This window comes from Anser anser (genome assembly GCF_964211835.1).
Source record: "Anser anser genome assembly, chromosome: 22".
Lineage (NCBI taxonomy): Eukaryota > Metazoa > Chordata > Aves > Anseriformes > Anatidae > Anser > Anser anser.
The window spans coordinates 3648186-3670678 of NC_139743.1; the positions used below are offsets into that span (position 1 = coordinate 3648186).

The following is a 22493-nucleotide window of genomic DNA, read 5'->3' on the forward strand; positions in this document are numbered from 1 at the left end:
AGAAAGGTGAAGGATGCCCTGGAGCCAGAGCACATCAGGTCCCTGTGCATGGGGGCCATGGGGAGGGAGGGAGGGGACAGGGGAGAGGCCGGAGGGGCTCTGCATCCAGGAGGGGAAACTGCCAGAGAAAGAGCAGGGTGAACACAGACACTGCTGAGCAAACACACTGCACACTCAGCACAGTCTCACAGCCGTGCAGGGCAGGCAGAGCCCGCTGGAAGGGGTCCCACCTCCCTGCGAAGGCAGCAGGGGGTCACGGGGCACCCCCAGCACCCCGAAACCAGCTCTGTTCACTGGTTCCTCCTGCGCCCCGGCTGCTCGGCCTCAGGCAGGGAAAAGAGAGCAGGGTGTCGACGTGAACCAAGGAGTGCAGAGCGGCGCGGTGCTGCAGTGTGCCATCCAGCAGGGCCGGGAGGTGGTCCCCAGCCGCAGCGCTGCACCTGCAGGTGTCAAACATCTATCTTTAGGGCCAGGACGGCAGCCAGCACATGCCAAGACAGCGGCCCCGGAGGCCTCGGAGGGGTTCCTGGACTCACCCCGTGCAGGGCAGAGAGGCCCAGGGTTGGGCTGCGAGCAGAGGGGCGCGCAGAAGATATGTGTGAGTGGGATGCACGGGGGGACCCTGCTCCCCTCCATCCCTCGCAGAGCCAGGGCAGAGCAGGGGGTCTCAGTACAGCCCAGGCAGCCCCCTCCTGCTGCAGAGGGACCCCCCCTCTCAGCCTATTTCAGCTTATTGCTCCCCCCAGCCAGGCAGGTTTTGGCGCGCTTCAACACCACATGTTTAAGCAGGAGGTTAAAGGAAGCCAGCAAGAGGGAAGACCCCCTGTGCCTCGCTGAGTTTTATTATTTTCAGAAGATAACCACTGGCATGCCTGCACGGCTCCCACTGCGTCTCCCCCTCCCTTCCCCACCAGGCTGTCCTCGGAGTTCATTATCTCTGGTCCCGGAGCAGCATGGGCTGGGATCGAAGCTGGAGAGTGAAGGCTGTGCCCCCTGTGTCCCCCTCGAGAGAGCAGGAGAAGAGAGCAACACATCTCCCTTGGTCCCGCTGCAGATAACGGGGATAGGACAAGCCCCAGCAGCAGCTCCGGCACGGAGATAAGAGCGAAGCAGCGACACTTCTTAGAGGAAGGGCTGACAGCAGCATAATGCTGGCCCACCAAAGGAACAAAGATGTCTTGTGCACACAGCTGGTTAAGGAGTTTACGTCCCCCAGCATGGCTACTTCCCGCTCTCCGGGGGACAGGGAAGGGCCTCCTGTGGTCTGCTGTAGGGGTCCTCGCTTGGTCTGTCATCCCATCTGCCCTCTTCCATCCACTCTGCCGGGATCACCCTCCTGGCCAGCTCCACGTAGATGCCGTTCTCACGGAAGAAAGAGGGGTGCTGCAAGGAGACAGGCTGTGAGTCCCTCAGTAGGCACCAGGGCCCATTTGGAGCGGGCAGGGACAAGGGATGCTGTTGGAAGGTCAGGCCTTGGACAAGACCACACTGGAGGGGAAAGACCCTACAGGTGCAAGAAGCCCCTGCCCGTGCCTGCCGCAGTTTGGGGCAGCTGCTCCCCCCTCACCATGGTTATGTAGGTCTCCTCAGCTTTCCTCTTCTTCCCTGTGTCCTGTTCCGCCTTGGGTACCTCAGCGCTGGGCATTGAGCAGTAAATCCCTTCCTGTGAGGGGGAGAGCAGGATGAGAGCCTTCTAACCCCAGTCATTTGGGCAGTGCCAACAGCCGCAGCACCTCATGAACAGCCAGCACAGGATTCCCTCCCGCAGCCCTGCGCCCCGTAGCACCCACCCCATGTCAGGAGCATCCCAAGGACACGCAGCTGTGGCTGCTCAGGAGGCAAGCTGCAGCCACTCTGTGGGAGGACAAACCTGTCCCCAGCCCCAGTGAATGCCGCAGGAGCACTAACTCACCCCTGCATCAGTGCCTCCCCCTAACCGGGTCCCGAACTGAGTGGTGTCACCTGAGGCTCATCCCAACCTCCACCCAGTCGGTGGCACAGCAGGGAGCCTAGGTGGCCTCACGTGGGGACGGCCTCAGCCCCGGCCTGGCAGTGCTGGCTGTCCCATCCCTCCCCTTCTCTCACTGCACCTCCCTCTCTGGTTCCCACCAGGTGTGGACGTGTCCCCACCAGGGCAGGAGAGCTGTGCTCCCCTCCACTTGGTTCTGCCTGAGCTCTCACCTTGGCTTTGTCCTTGCTGCCTTCATTTCTGGTCCTCTCCAGGGCCGTGTTGGCTGCAGACCTTGAGGGAAAGCAACACTGGTGTCACCTCCGGCAGGACGCATCACCTGCTCCTGCTGTCCTTGGTCCCCCCCCTCCTAGGACACTGGGACCCCTTCAGATGCATCTTGGCCAGGCCATCCCTGCTGCTGCCAGGCGAGGCTGGCTACCGAGGCGCACAGGGAGCTCATCGCGCTTTGCTCCCGTCCCACGGACCCACAATGCCCAAAGCTGGCCCCCACCAAGAAGGGCGCAGGCTCTGCAGGCAGCAGAAAGCCCGGCAGCTTTGGGAGAAAAGGGGAGACCGGGCAGGGCAGCGTGACACTAGAGGGCAGCAGGAGCCCACACCCTGCTTCGGGGGCAGGAGCACCCAGCGGGGCCGTCTGCTTCCCCGCAGCTTCAGCAGGTCAGGGTAGTGCCTGGCCAGGGAGAACACGGCAGGAGAGATACAAGGAGGTGCTCTGCTCACCCCATAAACCCAAAGCTAATGTCAGTACCTCTTCCTCAGGGTGCGTCCTGCCAGGAATGCCAACACGATGGCCACAGAGCCACAGCCCACAGTCACAGACCAAAGCCCGGTGTCTCCCAGGACCGCAGAGCCCTGGGCACTCGCTGCTCCTTGACCTGCTGGGGAGACACCAAGGCAGGGGCTGGTACCCGCAGGGATCTGGCACTACTGCCTAAGAACCGTGGTGGCAGCTCTGGAAGCCTCCCGGAGCCTCTGCGAGGGGTCGGAAGGGTGACAAGCGAGGGGAGGCACAGCGGGACACGTACCTCTCTGTGCCATGGGGCTGATGTGCAGCACCGTGTGGTTCTTGAAGATGCTGCTCTGCTGGAGCAGCCGGATCTCACACAGGTACTTGCCGCTGTCGTTCACCTGCACGTCCCGCAGCTCAATAGAGCCGTCCCAGCGGGAGATGTCCCCCTGCCACTGCACCCGGTCCCGGAAACGGCCCACGGAGATGCTACAGTTGCTGTAGTAATAAAACACCATCTCCTCCTGCCGGGACACAGAGAACTTCAGGTGAACGGAGCCCAGGGGACAGGGCACTGCCCTGCATTCATTCCCTGCTGGAGAGCAGGGTCTGCAGTCTCTCCCTCTCCCCCCGTGCAGCACTCGCCACGCACCAGAGCCCGCCTCACACCCACATCTTCCTGGAAAGCCCCATGACACAACACCCAGTGCCAGGGTTCCCCAGCAGCCTGGGGCACGGCAGCACACAGCTGGCAGATGGGGAACCTTCCTCCCGTGGCAGCCAGGGCCAGGCAGCTTCCCCAAAGCCTCCCAAGAGCAGCAGGGCTGCTTCGCTCACCCTCCCCTGCCACCGGCCCCCCTCTGCCCCCCACCAACCCCCTGGTACTGACCCACCTTCTGTGTGCCCGCTCGTGGCACGTGCAGCCAGTCCACCTTCACCATCGTCCAGCTCTCGTCTGCCGCGTCTCGGAGGAGGCACTGCAGCAGGACAGAGTTCCCAGTGCTGGCCTGAAGCTGAGGCTGTGTGAACACCCAGCCGGCCGACCCGCTGCATCTCTCTGCCAGGCACAAGGACAGCAGGATGAGTCCGGGGAGGACAGCCAGGTGCAGCCCGCCTGTCCCCATAGGCGTCTCCTCTCCAGACAAACGCGGGGCTAGCGGCACTGCCCAGTCCGGAGCACAGCAGGGAGGCCCTGTGGCCGAAGCCTCTCCCTGACCCCTGCTTCTGGCGTGCCTGGGATGCGGGGCAGCACATCCTCCCAGCCACCAGACACCAAGGGCTGCTGCGCTCACTGAACAAGCCTCATAGAAGGGAAGTGGGGAAGGCACCTCAGAACTTGTCGCTCAACCCCAGCCCTCTGTGTCTTGGAGCCAAAGGCTGCAGCTCCTGCATGGTTGCTCCTGTGAGTCACTGGCTGGGAGAACCAGTGCCACTCTCATCTACAAGAGGCCAGGGGCAACTCAACTCCTTCACACGAATTTCAGTTCCTCCTTTCACAACCTGCCCATTTGCCTTCCTTACCTCTTGCTCACAGGCTCCTGACCTCGGCTTGAATGCATCTGGCCACATAACTACCACTAAGGGTTTCTAGAGAAGTGGGGCAGTGGAAAACAAGACCAAAGCAAAACAAAACAAGACAAAACAGAGGAACATCAGAAAGGACAGAGCTGACAAAACTAGCATGAAGAAGTTGCTACCATGGGGGGGGGGGGGCACAAAATATGTGTTAGGAATGGGAAACAAGCAGGGCAGAAAAGATGCCTTAAATTTGTCATGAGAAAGCCTCCATGCCCCCAAGTCTGTGAGATCAAAATGGCAACAGAGAGAGGCACCTGCTTGCCTGGTGAGACAGGGCAGAGCAGAGCTGTGGAAATGCTACAGGAGGGCAGCTCCACCAGCTGCAAGGGAGAGAGAGAAGCATTAGCAGAACCCAGCAAGAAGAGCAGCTGAGTCTCTATCACTCGTCTGTCCAGGACTAGGTGAGCTGGTTCAGCTGGGAGCCACTCAGGCAGGTACGTTTTACCTGGTGCCTTAGCCACTCTGCTCAGTCCTTCCACGAGCCACCAAGGGCTGGGCCCTGGCAAAGCCCCAAGTACTTGTCTGATGCCCTGTAAATAATAAATGCAAAGTGCTACAGCTTCCCAAACTGGTTTCTTTTGGGCTTGACCAGCTGCGGAGCCAAATATGAGCAATATTTGCCAGCAGCAGAGACCAAGCGAGCCAGTTGCCTTGAGCAGAGCCAAAATCAATAGCTTGGAAACCTTTCCCTGTACTTATGCTTGGTAAAGCTGTTTTACTTCTTCCAAAGCCTTGGAGCCTCTTAGAGTAAATACAGGCCTCCACACAGGGATGATGGATGCTGTTGCAATTCCAAGCCTATATATATATATATATATATATATAGCCTATATATATATATAGCCTATATAGCCTATATATATATATATATATATATATATGGGAGTTGTGCAGGAAGGAAATATGCAGCACACAGACACCAGGGAAGTCATTGGTATGCTTAATGTTCCCAGCCCTGTGTACCTGCAAAGTCCCAAGAGGTTCTCACAGCAGAAAGAGAGGAAACAAGAGGTCTTTCAGCAAAGGCACAGGAAAGCTGGCAAGGTAGATAAAGCCACCAGAAGGACTTACAGCTTACCCAGCAATGCCAGCACCAGAGTCAGGCTCAACATCACCTTCATCCTATTCTAAGTGGAGCAGCAGAGGTGACACATGCACCAGACTCCCCTCGGGAAGGACACCAACTGCTTGCAGCTGAGCTGGACCCCTGGGTTAGTAAAAGACTTCCTCTAGTTCTTCGGAGGTGGACACGATCTTTGCTCCCCTGGATGTTCAGCTTCTCAGAGTTAGCCACCGTCCCAGCTAGGAGCCTACGATTCAGTGAAGCACAGCTGTCAGATGTGTCTGGTTTGAGACTGCTCCGAGCCCTAGAAAGGAAGAAAGAGACTGGGGGAGGGCTCAGTCTGAAATACCTTTGCATTTCCCCTAACTAATGTATCTTTCCGGTGGTTTGGGGGTCGAGTCCCCAGTATCTCAGCTGAGATCTTCACGATGTTAACTGCTGAAAAAACAATGGGATGGTTTTTTCTCCTACAGACTCAGACAAGTTTGAATATGGATCCCAAAATCACAAGCTCCCTGCCCTAGAAATAACCTCCTTGCTCCAGGGCGCTGCACATCGTGAAAAGTTCTGCCAGAACCTTTTGGGATCTATCCAAACAGTGCCACGTTTTGACACTGTATTCCGTTTGACCCGCTGCGTGTCTTTAAAAATCAAGTTGTGCCTCCTTTCTATACCGTGCAGACATCCTGCAGCCCAAGGAAGAACCGCCTGTCACCAGCAGGAACGTGCTAGCTGGTGTTCATGCACAGATCACAGGCAGGTAAGAGCCAGTACCCTGCTGCTCGTTGCGTCTCTGCTCCATGATTCAAAGCTATGCCTGTTCAAAACTGGTAAACATTGTTAAGGGCAAAAAGTTACTGAGAAAAACCCTCTAGCTTGGGGAGCCTCCGCTTTCAACTGTTTGACCTTAGGCTGCCATCACCCATATATGTTTTTCAATACGGGCACGTCTGCTGCAGGAATAAAACCAAGAAGAGATGAATCATATCCGTAATCTCATTAGCTTCTCTCGTTTTTCCTCCGCTGTGAAAGCCAGAGGCCCTCTAGACCAGCTTCACTAAAGCTTGGATTTGGGAAAGGTCCCAGCTGCTCGCCCCAACAAACCGTCCAGAGGAGTCAGAGGAAATACGTAAGGCGAACACCTGAAATTTCTCCTACCACCCGGAGATCCGCTGCTCCCTTCAGCACTGCGCAGCAGAAAGCCACAGCGACGGCCCTGCAGCTGGGGGCACCAAGCTTCTGGAGACAGCGCCTACACCCTCTGCACTCCCTACAGAACCGAGAGTGAAAATAACACCGCATGCAAATGGCTGGCAGGGGCTGCAGGGTGGCGAGGGGGACATGCCAGCCCTGTGCAGCAGCACGACAGCGAACACGGATCAGCAAGAGTGAGCAGGGTGCAGTGAGCGCCTCCGCCCTGCCACTGCTGATCCCCTGCTAAAACTTCCGTCTCTTTTCATGGCCAGACTTGTTTCCCAGACTCCTTTTTTATTTCTAAATACATTTTTCTCAGTGAAGGAAGCTCAGAAACACTCTTACAGGCTCAGACAAGATTGCAGGCCCCGAGTTAGCTGCATGGGTCTGTTCTAAGTTGGCAAACAGTCACGAAGGTTTTGCAGGCAGCACACGGCGTCGCTGCCTACAGTCCGTGACGCAAAACCAGCTCTGCTTTTCACCATCCTCCCCTTCCACAAACAAAATCCTTAAAAGTGGCTGCAAGCCTTCTGTAATTCTCTCAAATGCGCCTTTCAAAACCCATGACCTGTTTGGGGGCTGGGTTTTGTGGAGGTGGAGGGGAGAGAGTTGTGTGGTTTGACTACGCTGTTTGCATTTCTGCCAAGACCCAATTTGCTGCATAACCTGCACTTGTGCACACATGACCTAGAAACACAGCACAATTCATGCTCACCTCGTGCACGGCGCCTCAGTGCAGCAGGCCTGAGCAGCCTACTTTCCTCCTCTTGTTTGTTCAGCTATGCTGCTAAACGCCTTAGAACTCCACCAGAGATACGCTTCCCCAGTACCACCCTCAATCCAGGAATCAAAACTACACCGAGCTTTTAAAATCCCTCAGCACACAGAAGCCTGTGTGCAGGATACGTACACTCAGAACTTCAAAGGTTCTCTGTCGCTGACTTAGTGAAGCTTTGGTTCTTATTTGCCGTCAAATCCTTCCTGGACTTCTTACACTATTTCTCAGAATAAATTCTGGTCCTGTCTTGGAACACACTTTTGCAGGCTCTCCCTCAGCAGCAGCAAGCAGGTGCTGTGCGTGCACCAGCTGAAGACAGCACCCAACGACCCAGGCTGTTACAGATATTACAATGCTGACATATCCAAATCCCTCCGCAGGACAACAGACTTTACTAAGTGGATTGAAGAAGAAATACGTAGATGCCACATTGCCTTCACATTTTCCTATGTAGGATCTGAATTCTGAGCACTCCTATGTCTCCCTAATCTTTACAGGACAAAGAAACAAAATAATGTAGGTATTAGAGGAAAAAATTACTCACCCGGTGTGTTTTGGGGCAGTCAACTTGTCTCTTGCACAAAGGGCTCTTCAGCGACTTATTTGGAGCCTCTGAATTAATCAGGTGCTAAATGTTCTTGATGTTGTGCGTGCAAGACATGGAAAACATAACAGTCTTTGGTTTCGTGTCTCTTATTTAAGTTCAGTTTGGTGGTCACTTTTAACTCGCAAGAGGAAGTTGAGAATTACATCGAGGGTACTGGCAAATCACAAGGCAGAAGCGACTGCTACAGAGGTGAGAAGAATGACAGATGCATTTGCCTGGGAGCACATGGTGGGAACGCAGCTTCGGAAGAAGACAGTCCAGATACAAGATGTGGCTGGGTCCGACTCCTTTCGCCACAGCAAACTGAGCCATCATTCATTACGTGAGAAGTCAAGAACAAAGAAATTCTTGGCAAGCAACCCTTTTGCAGCCTGTGCTCCCTTCTGGCTTTCTCTTTGGGAATCCAGTTCAAGAACAAGCAGTGCAGCACCTCATCAGTCCCATAGGCTGGGTCTTGTCCCGGTGAGGTATCACCAAGAAGCAACACCAAGTAACTCTGCTGAGCGTTCCTGCTGCTACGGTCAGGGGCCAGAGATAAGCACGCATCTTACTGGTGAAAGAGCCACTGCCAGGATGCGTTTCACATCATGGCCAGCTTCTCTCTTTTGGAACACAGGCAGGACACACAGCACTGACTGCTTTGAGCTTGCACCCCCTCCTCAGTCACTCTGAAATCTTATTTTCATCCTTCCTTTTCCTATGGAGTACCACAGCAATCACTGTTCACTACCCCAGCATCAGTGGTACACAGAGCAACTTCCACTCAGCGAGCAGAGGGAGAGAAAGATAAATCTTATCCATGCTCAAAACCATTTTTGATCCAGAACACCATTAGCTTCAACGTGGCAATTCAGCTTTGCACCAGAAAGATTTGCCCAGGATTTAGCCTGCTCTTTGCAAAGAGTGGAAGGCACATCTTCTGGAAAACAAGTTATTCATTTCCACAAAGAACTGTCTGATGTACTAGGGCCGAAAGTGGAACAATAAAGCCACTTCCTCTAGGCTGCAGATCCCACCAACATCCTTTCTCAGGACAGTTTTAGTTGTAGAAACATTGTGTCATCACAGAGCACAACCTTTTTAAATATTACTTTATTGTAGACAGGAGAAAAATAAATTTCTTTATCTGAAGAAACAGATCTACAGCTAACCTGCTTTGCAGGCAGGAACTCCACACCTGCGAACAGCAGCCGTCACTGAGCTGCTGAAGGGGGCCTCAGTACACCTTTTCCCAACATCCCATGGCAGGTTTTATAGCTAAGCAACAAAACACGATGGCAGTTTTACACGTTCAACTATATCCACCTGTACTCAGCCAAACAAAGTCTAGAATAAAACAATGCAATTTATTGGCAACGGCACATAAAAGCCACCAGTAAACTTGAAACATATGGAAGACGACTATTTGATTGGTGCCACATACCAAAAGGAAGAAAAAACCAGCAGCTCTTTAGGTGTTAGAACAGAGCTGTGAGAGCCCCCCCGGAGTACTGCACCCAGACTGCGGAGCCCCCAGCACAAGAAAGATGTGGATTTGTTGGAGCAGGCCCAGAGGAGGGCCACAAAAGATGACCAGAGGACTGGAGCACCTCTCCCATGAAGAACGCCATTCTATGAATTCCGCTGCTCCCTGCTATACGCTATTGCGCAAGGTTGGTGGTAGAGAAAGTAGTCTCTTTTCTACAGGGCAGTAATGACACATGTTTAAGTGTTTCCCAAAAATGAACCGTTTCACTAGAAGAGGGGAGGAACAAGACAGTTCTTCTGAACATGAAACATCCCTTGGCACGATTCCTTGAGTCAGTAGTTGAGGTAGACGGGGTTACATTTCCACAGACACAGAGTCCTCATTTGCATTTCTGATTTAAAAAGAATAAGGTGTATATGAATTGTGCTTCGTGTCTGCAAGTAGATGTACCTAGTAACGCAGCTGTTCAAGTAAAAAGATTAAGCTCAACAATGTAAGGTAACACTGCTGTGCAGATGGCAACTTAAAATAAGAAGACAGTAGGAACAAAATGGTGATCCTGTAATTAAGTGGTAGATCAAGCCAAGAAGCAATTAAAAACCAGTAGGTTCTCTTTGCTCCAAGACAAAGGATGCCATATACCAACTCAATCAGGCTGTTTTAAGTCCTTTGCTAGTATGTTGCAAAAAAAATGAGAAGAATATGTTGTCAGTGCTTGACGACGATCACCTTACAGAGCTGACGTGTCACTCTGGAGTAGTCTGTTCTTCAGGCAAGTTGAATTCAAGGGTGCAGGAAAGGAGGGATATCACCAACCACAGAGGAAACAAATTAGGAAGTAAACTAAGAGACAAACACTGTCAGACTGCTGGTAGGAAACAGGCTGTACAGCTGTAGGCACCGAGGTTTCTGTAGGCACTGGAGAAGGGAGGTTTCAGGAAAATTCCCCCCACCTCCCCCAATAAGTTAAAAAGAAGCTCAAAATAATGATTTTTGAAATATGTAAGAGTGAATTATCCCATCAGCATTATTATTCCCATATACCAAGATGAGAACAGGTCCTTCAATCTGCATTGGTTATCCAGCAGCCTCCGTATTTTCTAGCCAAGATTTTCAGCATTGTAATTTTGTTCTTTATCCATAAATTTGATCTTTTATCAGTACGGCTCTTCCTCATCTGTGTCCTAAAGAGAGCGTATGAAGAGAGAAATTGAGACTACGTACAAAGACATGAAACAAGTAATGAAATTTGACAAAAAATTTAAGTCTGCTAGGCTTCAGACAAGAGCATAAATGCTTTCCAAATTGCTGGTGTGCTTGAACAAATTAGGACTTGTAGTTATATGAACACTTGTAGCTAAATCCGTTTGACTTACCACAGACAGACAAATTGCCACTGCATCAACACACGTAATCTGTTTTAAAAGAAGTAGCAGCTAAAGCTTAAGCAAAAGACAAAGTGCAGAAAGACGTCTTCTTAAAATGCACCCCTAACTCCTGCAGAGCAGATCCAGAGCAGAACAAGCTGTTGGGTTTTTCAGCTCTGAACAACCACGTACTCTCAGATCCCCATCATCTATTGTTCTAACCACAGTAATGATTTGATGGCATCCTCAGAACCCAGCTCTGCAGCCCTCAGCTTGAAAGAAGCTCAAACATACGAGCCCTATATGGGAAATCTTACCAATTTTGCAGTAATCTCAATTACAAACAATTTTTCATCAACTTCGCTATTTTAACTATTTGGTAAAGTATTAAGCATGAGGAAGTGTTTTACAGAAACCTCAAAAAGTAGACTCAGTATAGTGAGTGAGATAGTGTTCAGAGAGTTGTTAAGATGAATATCAGAACAAAGTATCAAACCAATGACAAATTACTCAACGCAAAAGCACCAGAATTACATTCAAGTTTGCCTGCTCTCAAAGGATGAGAAAACATTTTTCAATCTTTAAAATCTTCATCTAGTAGCATGTCTCACTGTATCTGAGCTCCCACCTTTTCCCAATCTCTCCACTTGCAACAAAGCAAAGGTACCTCCCTGCTCCCCAGCACGTCACTTGCAACAGCCTTTCCACCTCCCTTTGCAACTCTCTCTTTTGAATAAAGCATCTTCTGCTTCCTGCGTCTCTCAAAGCTCTTGTTGCCAATACTGCTGCTTTGTAACTGCTGTGAAGAATTATAAATATTTCATACATAAATTGTATATTTGCTCATTCTTCATTCTATATCTATTAAAGCGTAGAAACAATCAGCACACATCAGTCTGAAAGCTCATACATTTACTACATTTTAAAATCACTGGCATTAGAACAGTGAATCAAGCAATACATTTAAATCCTCCTTAACATACTTCCTGACTGCGTATAAAAGATGTAAAGCTGCATCTGTGGTAAGCTTGCTCTGTAGGACACCAGGTTAAAAAACAAGCACACTCTCCAAGTATGCATATTAGTGAGCTTACTCTGGAATGTGTCACACTCAGTGTTGTGGCTGCTAATGCTAGCACACACAACTCAGACATATATTTTGCACAAGAAATACAGCAGATGGCAAACATCCAGTAGTTCCAGCACAACACATCGGATTATCAGAGGCTTGTTGTTAGGGCATAGCAAGTGAACAGAGTTAGAGAACACCACCCATTTCACGAAGCAAACAAACTAAACTGTGTTTACCCCACAAAAACAAACACAAAACCCACAAGAGTTCAGCAGGACTCTGTTGTGATCAATACGTTCTAAGGAAGACCTGTAAGAAAGACAGAAGGCAACACCCTACCATCCTTGCAGGAAACAGGGTATAGAAGCGTTACTGCCTCCACACCTCACCATGGCCCTGTCAGACCCCAAACTGGTTATGCAGAGCCTGATAGAAACTACACAGTACAGTGGTTAGCACTTAAAATTCTTAATATTCGTCTTGAAATGTCAGCTTCCATCTAAAGTCAAATGAAAAAAAAACAGTTTGGGGGATCTCAGGACTGCTCCTACTACCAGTAACGCAGTGTGACCAGCGGTTCTTATACCCGATACCCAAAATGTGGAAATCACCATGGAGCATAAGCATAGCCAAATGGGACTGTTCTCTGAAGCCCAGAGAAATTATCAACAGCTCTGCCTGCTGCTCTTGCACCTCCTCTGAGCGCTGATCTTAACAAAACCACTTATGAAAACACCAACTTTCACTTACCACACAGTTCAAACACCAGGCTTTCAGTCGCCCTGAGCAGGTGTCTGTGTGTTCAGACCTGGAGAACAAACACAGGATGAGGATGGACTTTTCCCCACCACCACACACTAGTATCTCCTATGGACTACGAATTCTACTTCTACCACACTGAACTGTGGCTCTGCATAACAAACCCCAAAAGAATTGAGAGTGTCAGGTCTCTTTTTTCAAAGGCAGACATTTCATACAACAAGTGCCATGAAGAATGCAAGAGGTGACTTTTGGCTGGAAAATCTTACTACAATAAATCAAAACATTGTATTAAAAGTCCAGTTCTAGAATTTAGCACAGAAGGAATTATTTGCAAAAACAGGTGCAACTCCAGCAGTTGCAGCGTGGCTTTACTGCTGTCACTACAACACCATGCGGACCCTTCCCAACACACAATCCTCTCCAATTCAGATGGAAATCCAGTCTCCAGAGCCTGTTCAGGACTTGGCAGCTGTGCTCAGGCCATCACTGAGGGAACCAGATAGCATTATTCGGTTTGTCTCGTTGCTACGGATCTTTCACACACCAAAACACAACCCGTAAAACCCACAAAAGCAAAACATCTTTTGCTGATTTAAGCAAAATAAATCTGACTGCAGAAGTGAAAGACTACCTAATCCTTAACTGCTTCAGTTTCGTGGCTTCACACCATTGACAGAAAGAGGGATGTACTGCACTTACTTCATGCTCCAAAATAGGGATTTTCCAAAGCTTTCTACTCACTAGCTAAATTATGCTCATAGAGAGGAAGATCTCAGTGGCCAACCTGCAGATGCTGACAGCTATGAAATGAAGGACTGGGGAGAATCATTGGCCGGTGTCAACAGGCCGAGGTGGAAAAACAGGCTTTAGGTTCCAGACACAACTTACTCATCAGACACTTCAATAGAGGATTTCTTGCAGACAGATTTTTTTTTCTCCTTTAGCAATCCAGATTTCCTTCCCAACCTCACCAACATCAGAATGACCACAATGATGGAAGGGAGAAATACTAAAATGGACAGCAGCACTGCTGAAGTCAGCTGGAAGGAAAGGCCTGCGGGATAGACAAAGAACAGACCAGCTGTAACAGTAGTAAAATACTGCTTTCTTAAGTCTCTGTGAAAAACATTCATCCAGGAAGGACTGAGAGCCTTTTCATACACAGCCCAGGGCTCGTAAATTTGAAACAACTCGTCTCGGACTCTGTAGGACTCTTATCACATATCCAACACAGTAGGATGTTTTTTATATGCAAAAAAATCCAAAGGCGGGCAGGTCATGACATAGCTTTGTCAGCGTGTCCAAACTTCAGATTCGGGGTAGTTCTCACACACAGAGCAGACAAGGAAACGAAGTATTACTAAGAATCAGCGTTTGTGGCGTGACAGTATTTTTAGACCAGTACTTCCCAAAAATCTCACTTATTCTACTGCCGCAATATTTGGAGACTGGAATTCGTGAACAAGGACTGATTTTTGATTTGTTATCAGCACAGCTTCCTTCATCCCTTCCTGCCCCCAATAAATTCAGTGGTTCTCTACGTATTTAGCAAAGAAAGAAGGGCTGAGGTAATTCTTGCTGTAATTCTTACATGGAAATCCAGGGAACCAATCTCACGTGCAATGCTCAGATTTTTAAGGTTCTGATGAAGCTACAATGCAGCTGTATCACACAGGTGAGAGCACGCCATGAAATGGAGGCTTACCCCTCTCCGTAACTATCAGCACTGTCTGGGGAATGTTGTGGTAAACATCTGGAGGATTCTTCACACTGCAGATGAACGTCCCATTGTCACTCATCACAGGGCTTTGGATAGCGATGGAAGCATCACCCTTGGCAACATTCCCAACCCAGGATATCCTGTCTTTGAACTTTCCCACTGTTGTTGGGTAGGCAACTGACTGATAATGAAAAATCTAAAAGAAGGGAAAGACAATAATTGCTGTAATAAAACACTCCTCTAAGAAATCAAACTACTTTTTGGATTGTAAACGTAAAGGAAGACATACTAACAAGTCAAAAGGAATAGCTTGCACACAGGAGACTCTCCAAGTTCCTATCTGGTAATTCTAAATCTGTCCCATTTCATTAGAACTCCAAAGCTTTTATCTACCAGCCATGGCACTGACATATGTCATCATCACCCTTCTGACCAGCTTGTTCCCCTCAGCAGATCTGTAGCTGAGGAGTATGTTCCTTGTGTCACGCAAGACAGAGCATGGCAGTTCTTCAGAATTTGCTTCCTGCACTTTGGCACTTCCTGCCCTACCAGTGAAGACTTAGCAGACCTGATTTCATACGGGCAGCACCCTTTTATTCCAGATACAGGGATACCACTATGAGTTCAAACTCTTCAGGAAGTGTTAGTCACTGGTAAACTGTAAAGATACGCATTTTCTGTTTCTGCCTTGAATGAGAGGCTTCCAGCTGCCTTTTTGATTTGTGTATTTATGCTTACATTTCAAAGTGCTGCTGCCAAGACAAGTAGCAGCCCATAAACCTCAGAGGCTGTCACCATCACTGTCTTCAGTGTCATTGCACACGTTTTTAGCACTCCAAGGTAAAATCAGGAGTACATTGCATCACAGAATTAATAGGGTATAGCTGCCTTCAAGAAAGCTCCCACTCAAATGTTTTACAGTCATTCTACGTATAGCTGTAGCGTACAATGCAGTGCTTGTGTCAAAACCCAAAGGTTTACAAAATTACCTCTGTGCAACTACACATTTACGTTGAAAATTTTTTGCCCAAAGAACACTAAAGCAATTTCTGATGGGAAAGAAGGCAACGAGCAGAATCCCGCACTTCAAAGGGCAGAATAAGCATAGCAGGGCAAACGGGAAAAAAATACCATCAGATTTTCAACATATACAGAGACCTGGTCAATCTTCACTAGAAGAAGATTGCCTCCTTCACTTACTGTCTCCATGTGACCACCCGTGAGGGGCCGGTACGTCCAGTCCACTGTCAGACTCTCAGTGATGGGAGAAATGGATTTGAACGTGCACGACAGCAGTACTTTTTCACCAACGAAAGCTCGCACTTTAGAACTGGCTTTAATATCCAGGGAAAAAGCATTGCAGATACCTTTTGGAACAAGCACAAAAGACAAGGATTAGGTTGTTGTTATTTGTGAGGCACGGGAGTGATGATGCCCCAAACATACTGATGGATGTGCAGCTTAACCCCAGTCTGAAGAGTGAAGCACAGTAGTGACTATCACCCCCATAATGAAACCAAAGCAAAGCAGATCATTTCCCTAACCTATTCTCTACGGGATTGCAATTAGCCTCGAAAAGTATTTATCTTGAAAATACCACCAAAAGCATACAGAATTTTAGACATGGAGGTAAGGAAGTTTTAGAGGCAAGAAACCAATTCAACCAGCCCTCTGAGGAAGTGCAACCTGCTAGCTTTAGACTACCTCAAGGTAGTTCTGACTCAGCGTGCCTTACCCCCAAAGTGATGCAGCCAGTGACTTGCACGCGCACTGGGTTACGAGGCATACTGCAATGGTAAATAACCTTAATTTTTCGTTTTCAGCATGTCACGAAACTCCCGCCTCGTTCCCCTGCTGCGATGCCCCAGCCAGGGAGGCAAACTGCCTGCCCTGCAGGAGCATGGCCCGAATCCTCCCTTTCACAAACCTTCGGCTCCAGTTCACAAAGACTTTCAGGGCGATACCGTGCCTTAGGTTCTGCTCTAATTTTCACAGCTGACTCTTGAACGATAGCAGGCGCACATTTCTATCGAGCGCCGCCAATTCCTGTGCAAGTTTGTAGTACTGCAAACACCTCTGCCAATATTCAATTCAAACAATACAAAACATAGCGTCTCGAGAAAAAAAAAATACTTTTCTTGCCAACTGGAAATGTTAATACCTCAAGCGTACCGAGCAGAAGGGAATAAGGTGGCATGGGAGCGGAGGGCAGAGCGCAGGGTGAGGAAAGCAAGCCCCGCAGCCCCGACCCGCGCCGTGCCCCGGCCGGGGGCGGCCCCACACCGCCCCTCCGCAGCTCTCCCCCCCCCCCCGCCCCCCCGGAGGAGCAGAAAAACCCGCCCCGGCCCCGTTACCGAGCAGGATCAGGGCCCCCCGCGGGAGGAGAAGGCCGCCGGCGGCCGCCGCCCCGCCGCCCCGCATGCCGCTCAGCGCCGCAACATGGCGGCTCACCTGCCCAGGTGAGGGCGGGGGCCGCCCCAAGATGGCCGCGCCGCGTCGCCATGGCGACGGGGCCTCGCCTCGCACCCGGGGACAGGGCCCAGCGGGGCTCACCGAAAAATTAACGCTCGCTTTTATCCACAAACCATGTTTATTTATGACGAACAAAATAGAAGGTAATATCGTACAAACAGATAATGTGGCCAGCACATTACAGGTAGAGTTATAAAGTCATAAAGTTAGTCTTTAAACAAACAGGCTGATATTTTGTTTTAGCGCTGGTTAAATACAGTAATAGCTCAGTGGTTTTTAATGATTTGGGGCTTCATTTGCCTTGGATTGATTAAGTCAATGGAAGTACAGGGTATGTGTTAAATAAGATTGAACACAGGAGTAAGGTGTGCTGATGGCAGCCTGGGGCAGTAAACAGCATCCAGAGAAATACTGGTGATAGTGTTTTTGGAAGACTGGTACAATGCTAGCAGCCACCGAGTGCTGTTTTCGAATTCAACTTGAGTGTGGCAGCACACCATTATCACTTGCTTGGGGCAGCCTCCAGCGCAGCCGCTGCCAGCCCACGTCCCAGGGCACCGCAGTGGGGTGTGCAGGTCTGCTGGGTCAGGGCAAGAGGCGTTGCACCTCACAGCTTGTCATCCACCAGGAATAATGGGGAGAAGCAGGACTGGAGCAGCAGAGGGAAAGGAGGGCAGTCTGGGCTGCACCAGGACAAGGGGAGTGGGAGAAGGGGAGCTGCCAAAGCACATGGCCACGCTGTGCGCACTGGAAGGCAGCCTTTTCAGCTGTCACATTTACAAAGTGTACTGAAGTTGAGAAAGATCAACATGAAAAACACACCCACTGGGAAATGTTACCCCTAATAAGAAACAGCATGCATTCCCAAAGACTTTCCGCTTAAAGTAGCAAACAGACAATAAAGGTTGTAGCAGCTAGCGGCCCCTCTGATCCCTCACCTAGCGAGTCCTCCTTTTAGTGACATCAAACAGGTTTTTGAGGGTGGAAAAATTGGGCACCACAAATGTACCTTCCAAATTTTAAGGTGCACAAGTGTGTCTGCTCAGACACAGCAAATATTCAGTCAGCTGTCTTAGCATTTTGTTGACTGTGTTGACTTCTGTGATTTTTTCATCCTCAGAGCCAATTTGTTCACGTTCAGCAGCTGTGAAGATTAAGTAAACTTCCTTGTTCATGGGGCAAGTTCCTCCTGTTTTGCTTCAATGAAGGAAATAACACTTTACAACTTATGTTAATGTCACCCTCTTTTCTTGCAAGAATTTCAGGTTGAGCAGGGATACCACACTTGCAGCATCAGGCGTCTGTAATTCAGCTTTGTTCTAACATCCAAAATTACAAGCTCTCGCCATCTGCTTCAGAAGTACCTAAGAAGAAAGATTATAAGAGAAACAAAACAGATTGATTACTCAGGATTATTGTTGAAAATAAACATAGTAGAGGCATCTGCCGACCTCAGAAACTGAGTGATTAAAAATTAGGCTGTTTCAGCAAAGCCAGCAAATCTGGAAAGAGTTTCAGTCTTCCTGTAGCAATTTAAAATAAAGATTAAATGAATCCAAAAATAGATTCAAAACTAGTGAAAGGAAATTAATTCATTTCTCCACCCACAAAGCAGACAAGCTATGGAAAGCAGCAATAACGGCTTTCCTACAATGATCCTCAACAATAAGGTGGAGAAATCCCTCCTATGGTTAAGAGGCAGTTATGTTGCCACTGCTTGTTCAGTTGTCAGTCTCTCTCTGAAGGCTCCTCAAGAGCAAAATGTGACTATAGTCTCAGTTGTTCATGTTCATGGCTACCATGGCCTGTTGACTGTGAACAGAAGTGAAATGTTTAAGTAACACTAAAGCATTAATTAGAGAATGTTTGAATAGATACCTGCATTGTATATACTATCAAAGACCTCTAGTCTTCTAATGGAGTGGCTTCCTTTTCTTCTCTGATCTTCAGCTTCTCCTTTTCTCTACTATTATTTAAAAAAAAAAAAAAAAACAGCATCAGATATCCTGAGCAGCAGTCAGGTTCTGAGTTATGTATAACATAGATAACATAAAACAAGAAGTTATGCAGTCTCCTCCTCGAGTGAGGAGCCACCTTAAAGGGCAAGAGCAAAACAAAGACTGCAAACTTCATTCAGCCTGGGGCTCTGTTCTGACTGCAAGTAAGCAGCCAATTACTGCTAATTGTGTTAGCAGTTTGCATTGTAGATGCTTAGTGTAGGGTCCAAGCCAATGAATCAGAGTGGCCATGAAGATACATTTGACAAGCTTTCTTTCCCAGAAGCCTTTCTCTCTCCCCCTTGTCCTTACAGTTCAGTATCTGACACCTCGGTCGTCTTCTCTTGCTTTTTCTTCCGATGGTGTCGACAGATAATCACAACTGTCACCACAATGATCATCAGAATACATGCAGACCCAATGGCGATGACAAGGAAGTGGATTTCTGAGAAATGCACTGCATGGAGAAAAACACAAGAGGGACACACTGAGGGCTGCTGATATTAGGCTGGGTACCTGTATCCACGAATATAACCTTTTCTTAAGCTCCTTTTTCTGTTATACCCATGAACTTTCATCGTGCTTTCTCCTTATAATGCTTTTGCTTCCATACATTTTTCCAAACGTGGAGGAAGACCAGCCGATGTTCTGCACTGGCTAAACTCATAACCTCTGGTGGGGTTCTTGGCCTCTCACCTTTCTGCACAACTCTGAGTCGCACTTCACCAATTGTGCCATCAACGTCTGGTGGGTTCTTCACCTGGCAGGTGAATGTCCCGTTGTCAGTGGGCTGTAAATTCCAGATAACAATGGAAACATCATAACGCTCAATATTCCCATCCCAAGTGGCTCGCCCTTTGAACCGTCCAGCAGACAGCTTGTAGGGCTCCTTGAGGTAATAAAATACCTACAAGAAGGAAAGAAAGTAAACTGTCATTCCTGTGGCTTGTGCAGTGTTTCTGATGGAAGCAGCACGTGAAAGTGGAGTGGCACCAGCTGAGACACACGGCCTAAGATAAGGAGAGTTGAGTTGGCTCAGTTTCTCTCAGATGAACTCTGAGGCAATTTCAAAAGATCATACCCTTGCTCCAGCAGCCATGTGATCTCAGTCCTGCGCAGGCCTAAGGCTTTGTTAGGCTGTGTTCAGTGTTATTTCAGTTATACTACAGTGCTTGTCGATCTGCTTACCCTGCCACGTTGGCCAAAGAAAATCATAAGTCGTCAGGTGCAAGATGTTAACTAAGACAGGATTCAGCTGTAAACATGTACAGTTTCATCAGGCCCCAAATCTTTTAACCACGATTTCCCAAAACTAAACATAAAAATTGTTTCTCGAACCAGGTTCTGTAAACAAAACTTCTTGCTTAGAGTAATCCTTATGAACTGCAGAGAAAAGGGCCGAGATGTACTTACTCATGTGTTTCGGCTGTGCTTGCCCACACCAACACCTGAAATTGTTACCCAGCCAGTGCTGGGCCCTAGGAGTGGTTTATTTGAGCAAGTGTGCATCAATGAAATGGAGCATAAAGGTCTCACTCACTGGCTCATGAGAGCTCAGGTCCTCAGGCTGGAAGTTCCACGTCACTGACAGTTGTGGGCTAATAGGGCTGCTGCTGGAGAAGGTGCATTTTAAACGTAGGTTAGTTCCATTCAGAGCATCCACCTCCTTGGAAGTGTAAACTTCGAGGGCTGTGATGGGCCACAGTGCTGCAGAGAAAACAACAAGGGGTTAGAGGTAAACAAAACTACTGTTTACGAGTAAAATCATCACTTATCCTTATCTTTGTTTGATCTACGCAGGAGCCTGCTTTATCTGTCCTTATTAATGTTTAACATAACATTCAAATCCCATAGATTTAATTACTGAGGGAGGTAGTCCTGCTTATGCAGAATCCAAAAGATCCCATGTGCCTCAAGGTTTTTGTCAGCTGATATGCAGGTTGCACAGTGCTCGTTTTACTGGAGTTTGCTTTCATCTGTATTGCTGATACAATGCTTCCTTTGTAGTTTTGTGGCTGCACAGTTAAACACTGACAGATCTGATACCTAGTTGAGAATGGACCACGGAGAGGGACTTTCCTATAGGAACAATACACATTGGTTTGTTTTCTGGGGGAAATGTCTCCTTCAGGCATGAGCAAACAACATCTAGGAGGTACACTTGTAAATGGCAGCCCTCCTGCAATATGCTCTGATTAGCACTAAAGATGCAGTATAACTTCATGTGCTTGTCCTCATCACATGACGGCAGGTGATTTACACTCTACTGCGCTCAATTCCCCACCCAGATTTCTCCAGAAAACCAGCTCTTTTCCTCCAAGTAGCATTGCTAAGCACCTACGAATGGTTGCCACTTCCCATCCCAGAACTTTCTTTTATACACTTTGTATTATCAGTTCGTGTGGCACAAATACCATGGTGAAAACTGCCCTTATTTATGTAAGAAGTGTCTGTTGAGAAGGTTAATAACACCACTGGACAATTATAGGGAAAGCAGGTTGATAATTTCCACCAAACAGCAGTGCCAGTTGAAAAATCTTGCTATTCCTGCTCTGGAAGGGGACAGTCTTCCCTGTTCTTGATAATGTACTCCCCTTACTTTCCTTTTACCCACTTATAGAAGGAAAAAAAATGCTAACACTTAAAAAAAAAAAAATCCTGTCACTTTAGGAAGGTGAATTAACTTACCCCAGTGTGGCTCAGGGAAAAAATAGCTTATCTGGGGCTGTAAAATATGGTTTCATGGCAAAGACAATTAATACATTTCCTGTATTTGAAAATAATTCATAGCCAAAGAATTTCTTGACAAATATTTCCTTTTCCCAAAGAAGAAAATATTTGAAATGCCAAACCACTGCAGGTGCTCACACTTGAAAATTTCATTGGCTGAGATCATGTTTCTTTTCCAAGTGTTAAGTTGTCCTGATTTCATTTTAAATTTCTTAAAAAGAACAAGTGTAGGAACTAAGTGTAAAATATTTTTTTTCAAGACAAATTGCTAAGAGTATGGGTGCTGATGCCTTTAGGTAAGGAGGACATGGTGGTCCCAGACCAAATTTTGATTCTAGTTATACTGATATAAACCACTGAAAATTCCAGTGAGTTTTTTGCTGTCATTCTGATTTATTGCTGTGTCTAAACTGTATAAACTGTATAAACTTAGGATCTAAACTGTTTAACAATCTCTGATTGTCTAGTAACAAAGGCAGTGAAAAAAAAAAAAAAAAGAAAAAAGAAAAAGAAAACAACCATCCGAGAGTAAAGTCCAGATTCCTGCTGAGTGAAGGCAGGAAAGGCAAAGATGTGTAACCTTAGCTCAGAATTAGAGCGGTGCTCTTCCTCCGCTCAAACACACCTAAACCTGTTTTGCAGAGAAATTCAATCACTTGCAAGCAAACCCAGGACCAAAAGAATCGCAGCAATTGTCCACAACAAATATCCGAGACTCCTACAAAGTCACTGCCTTAATGAAGATGATAATTAAGGGATGAGAAGAGGAAAGTCAAGATGGCAACTGAGGCCAGGCAATATCAGGTTTCCTTACCTCGGAGCTGTACCCCAAGGAAGAGCACAGCTCCCAGCCAGGTGAGGCCATGCATCAGGAAGACAAGTCCGTACTCTGGAGGTTGAGCAGTGCAGGGAAGAGAAGTTTGTTTCAGGCTCTCAATAGCTGGATGAAGGACAAATTTCTCAAAGCCTTCTCGGGACAGTTGAGCAAA

The 22493-nt window shown here is 48.2% G+C and overlaps 3 protein-coding genes across 13 annotated transcripts; all 3 read right to left on the reverse strand.

The window, feature by feature from the left end:
- Positions 1 to 785: 785 nt before the first annotated feature.
- JAML (junction adhesion molecule like) lies at positions 786 to 8836 on the reverse strand. Of its 8 annotated transcripts, none has more exons than XM_083808497.1 (8): positions 7854 to 8836; positions 5353 to 5584; positions 3590 to 3753; positions 2995 to 3220; positions 2718 to 2847; positions 2182 to 2242; positions 1568 to 1663; positions 786 to 1383 (listed from the first exon to the last, which is right to left on the reverse strand). In XM_083808497.1, the coding sequence occupies exons 2-8, from the start codon at positions 5393 to 5395 to the stop codon at positions 1222 to 1224; spliced, it is 882 nt and encodes a 293-aa protein (XP_083664623.1). In that variant the 5' UTR covers positions 5396 to 5584; positions 7854 to 8836; the 3' UTR covers positions 786 to 1221. The 8 variants fall into 8 exon arrangements, with proteins under 8 accessions (XP_083664623.1, XP_083664628.1, XP_083664627.1 ...); XM_083808502.1 differs by having other exon boundaries at positions 5346 to 5584; XM_083808501.1 differs by having other exon boundaries at positions 2718 to 2844; positions 5353 to 5641.
- A 154-nt stretch (positions 8837 to 8990) lies between these two features.
- MPZL3 (myelin protein zero like 3) lies at positions 8991 to 16850 on the reverse strand. Of its 4 annotated transcripts, none has more exons than XM_083808509.1 (7): positions 16757 to 16850; positions 15506 to 15672; positions 14291 to 14501; positions 13474 to 13639; positions 12574 to 12631; positions 11380 to 11550; positions 8991 to 10568 (listed from the first exon to the last, which is right to left on the reverse strand). In XM_083808509.1, exons 1-7 carry the CDS (start codon positions 16806 to 16808, stop codon positions 10542 to 10544), a joined length of 852 nt encoding a protein of 283 aa, XP_083664635.1. In that variant the 5' UTR covers positions 16809 to 16850; the 3' UTR covers positions 8991 to 10541. The 4 variants fall into 4 exon arrangements, with proteins under 4 accessions (XP_083664635.1, XP_083664634.1, XP_083664637.1 ...); XM_083808508.1 differs by having other exon boundaries at positions 16660 to 16781; XM_083808511.1 differs by lacking the exon at positions 11380 to 11550 and having other exon boundaries at positions 16660 to 16781.
- A 26-nt stretch (positions 16851 to 16876) lies between these two features.
- On the reverse strand, positions 16877 to 22452 carry MPZL2 (myelin protein zero like 2). Its single transcript, XM_083808519.1, has 6 exons — positions 22319 to 22452; positions 20315 to 20481; positions 19471 to 19681; positions 19087 to 19231; positions 18656 to 18743; positions 16877 to 18141 (listed from the first exon to the last, which is right to left on the reverse strand). The coding sequence occupies exons 1-5, from the start codon at positions 22371 to 22373 to the stop codon at positions 18683 to 18685; spliced, it is 639 nt and encodes a 212-aa protein (XP_083664645.1). The 5' UTR covers positions 22374 to 22452; the 3' UTR covers positions 16877 to 18141; positions 18656 to 18682.
- Between the last annotated feature and the right edge of the window lie 41 nt (positions 22453 to 22493).

Bases quoted from the DNA above. Each gene is read 5' to 3' on its own strand.
- MPZL3 (XM_083808508.1), bottom strand. From the start codon at position 16,726: ATGCGGGGCGGCGGGGCGGCGGCCGCCGGCGGCCTTCTCCTCCCGCGG. The intron at 13,640-14,290 runs GTAAGCCTCCAT...TCTATCCCGCAG, and splicing joins GCTGATAGTTACGGAGAGGG to GCCTTTCCTTCCAGCTGACT. The intron at 12,632-13,473 runs GTAAGTTGTGTC...TTTGTTCTCCAG, and splicing joins TCTATTGAAGTGTCTGATGA to GTCTGAACACACAGACACCT.
- JAML (XM_083808497.1), bottom strand. From the start codon at position 5,395: ATGAAGGTGATGTTGAGCCTGACTCTGGTGCTGGCATTGCTGG. The intron at 3,754-5,352 runs GTAAGCTGTAAG...TGTGCCTGGCAG, and splicing joins TCTGGTGCTGGCATTGCTGG to AGAGATGCAGCGGGTCGGCC. The intron at 3,221-3,589 runs GTGGGTCAGTAC...GTGTCCCGGCAG, and splicing joins CACGAGCGGGCACACAGAAG to GAGGAGATGGTGTTTTATTA.
- MPZL2 (XM_083808519.1), bottom strand. From the start codon at position 22,373: ATGCATGGCCTCACCTGGCTGGGAGCTGTGCTCTTCCTTGGGGTACAG. The intron at 20,482-22,318 runs GTAAGGAAACCT...TTTTCTCTGCAG, and splicing joins CCTTGGGGTACAGCTCCGAG to CACTGTGGCCCATCACAGCC. The intron at 19,232-19,470 runs GTGAGAGGCCAA...TTCTCCATGCAG, and splicing joins ACTCAGAGTTGTGCAGAAAG to TGCATTTCTCAGAAATCCAC.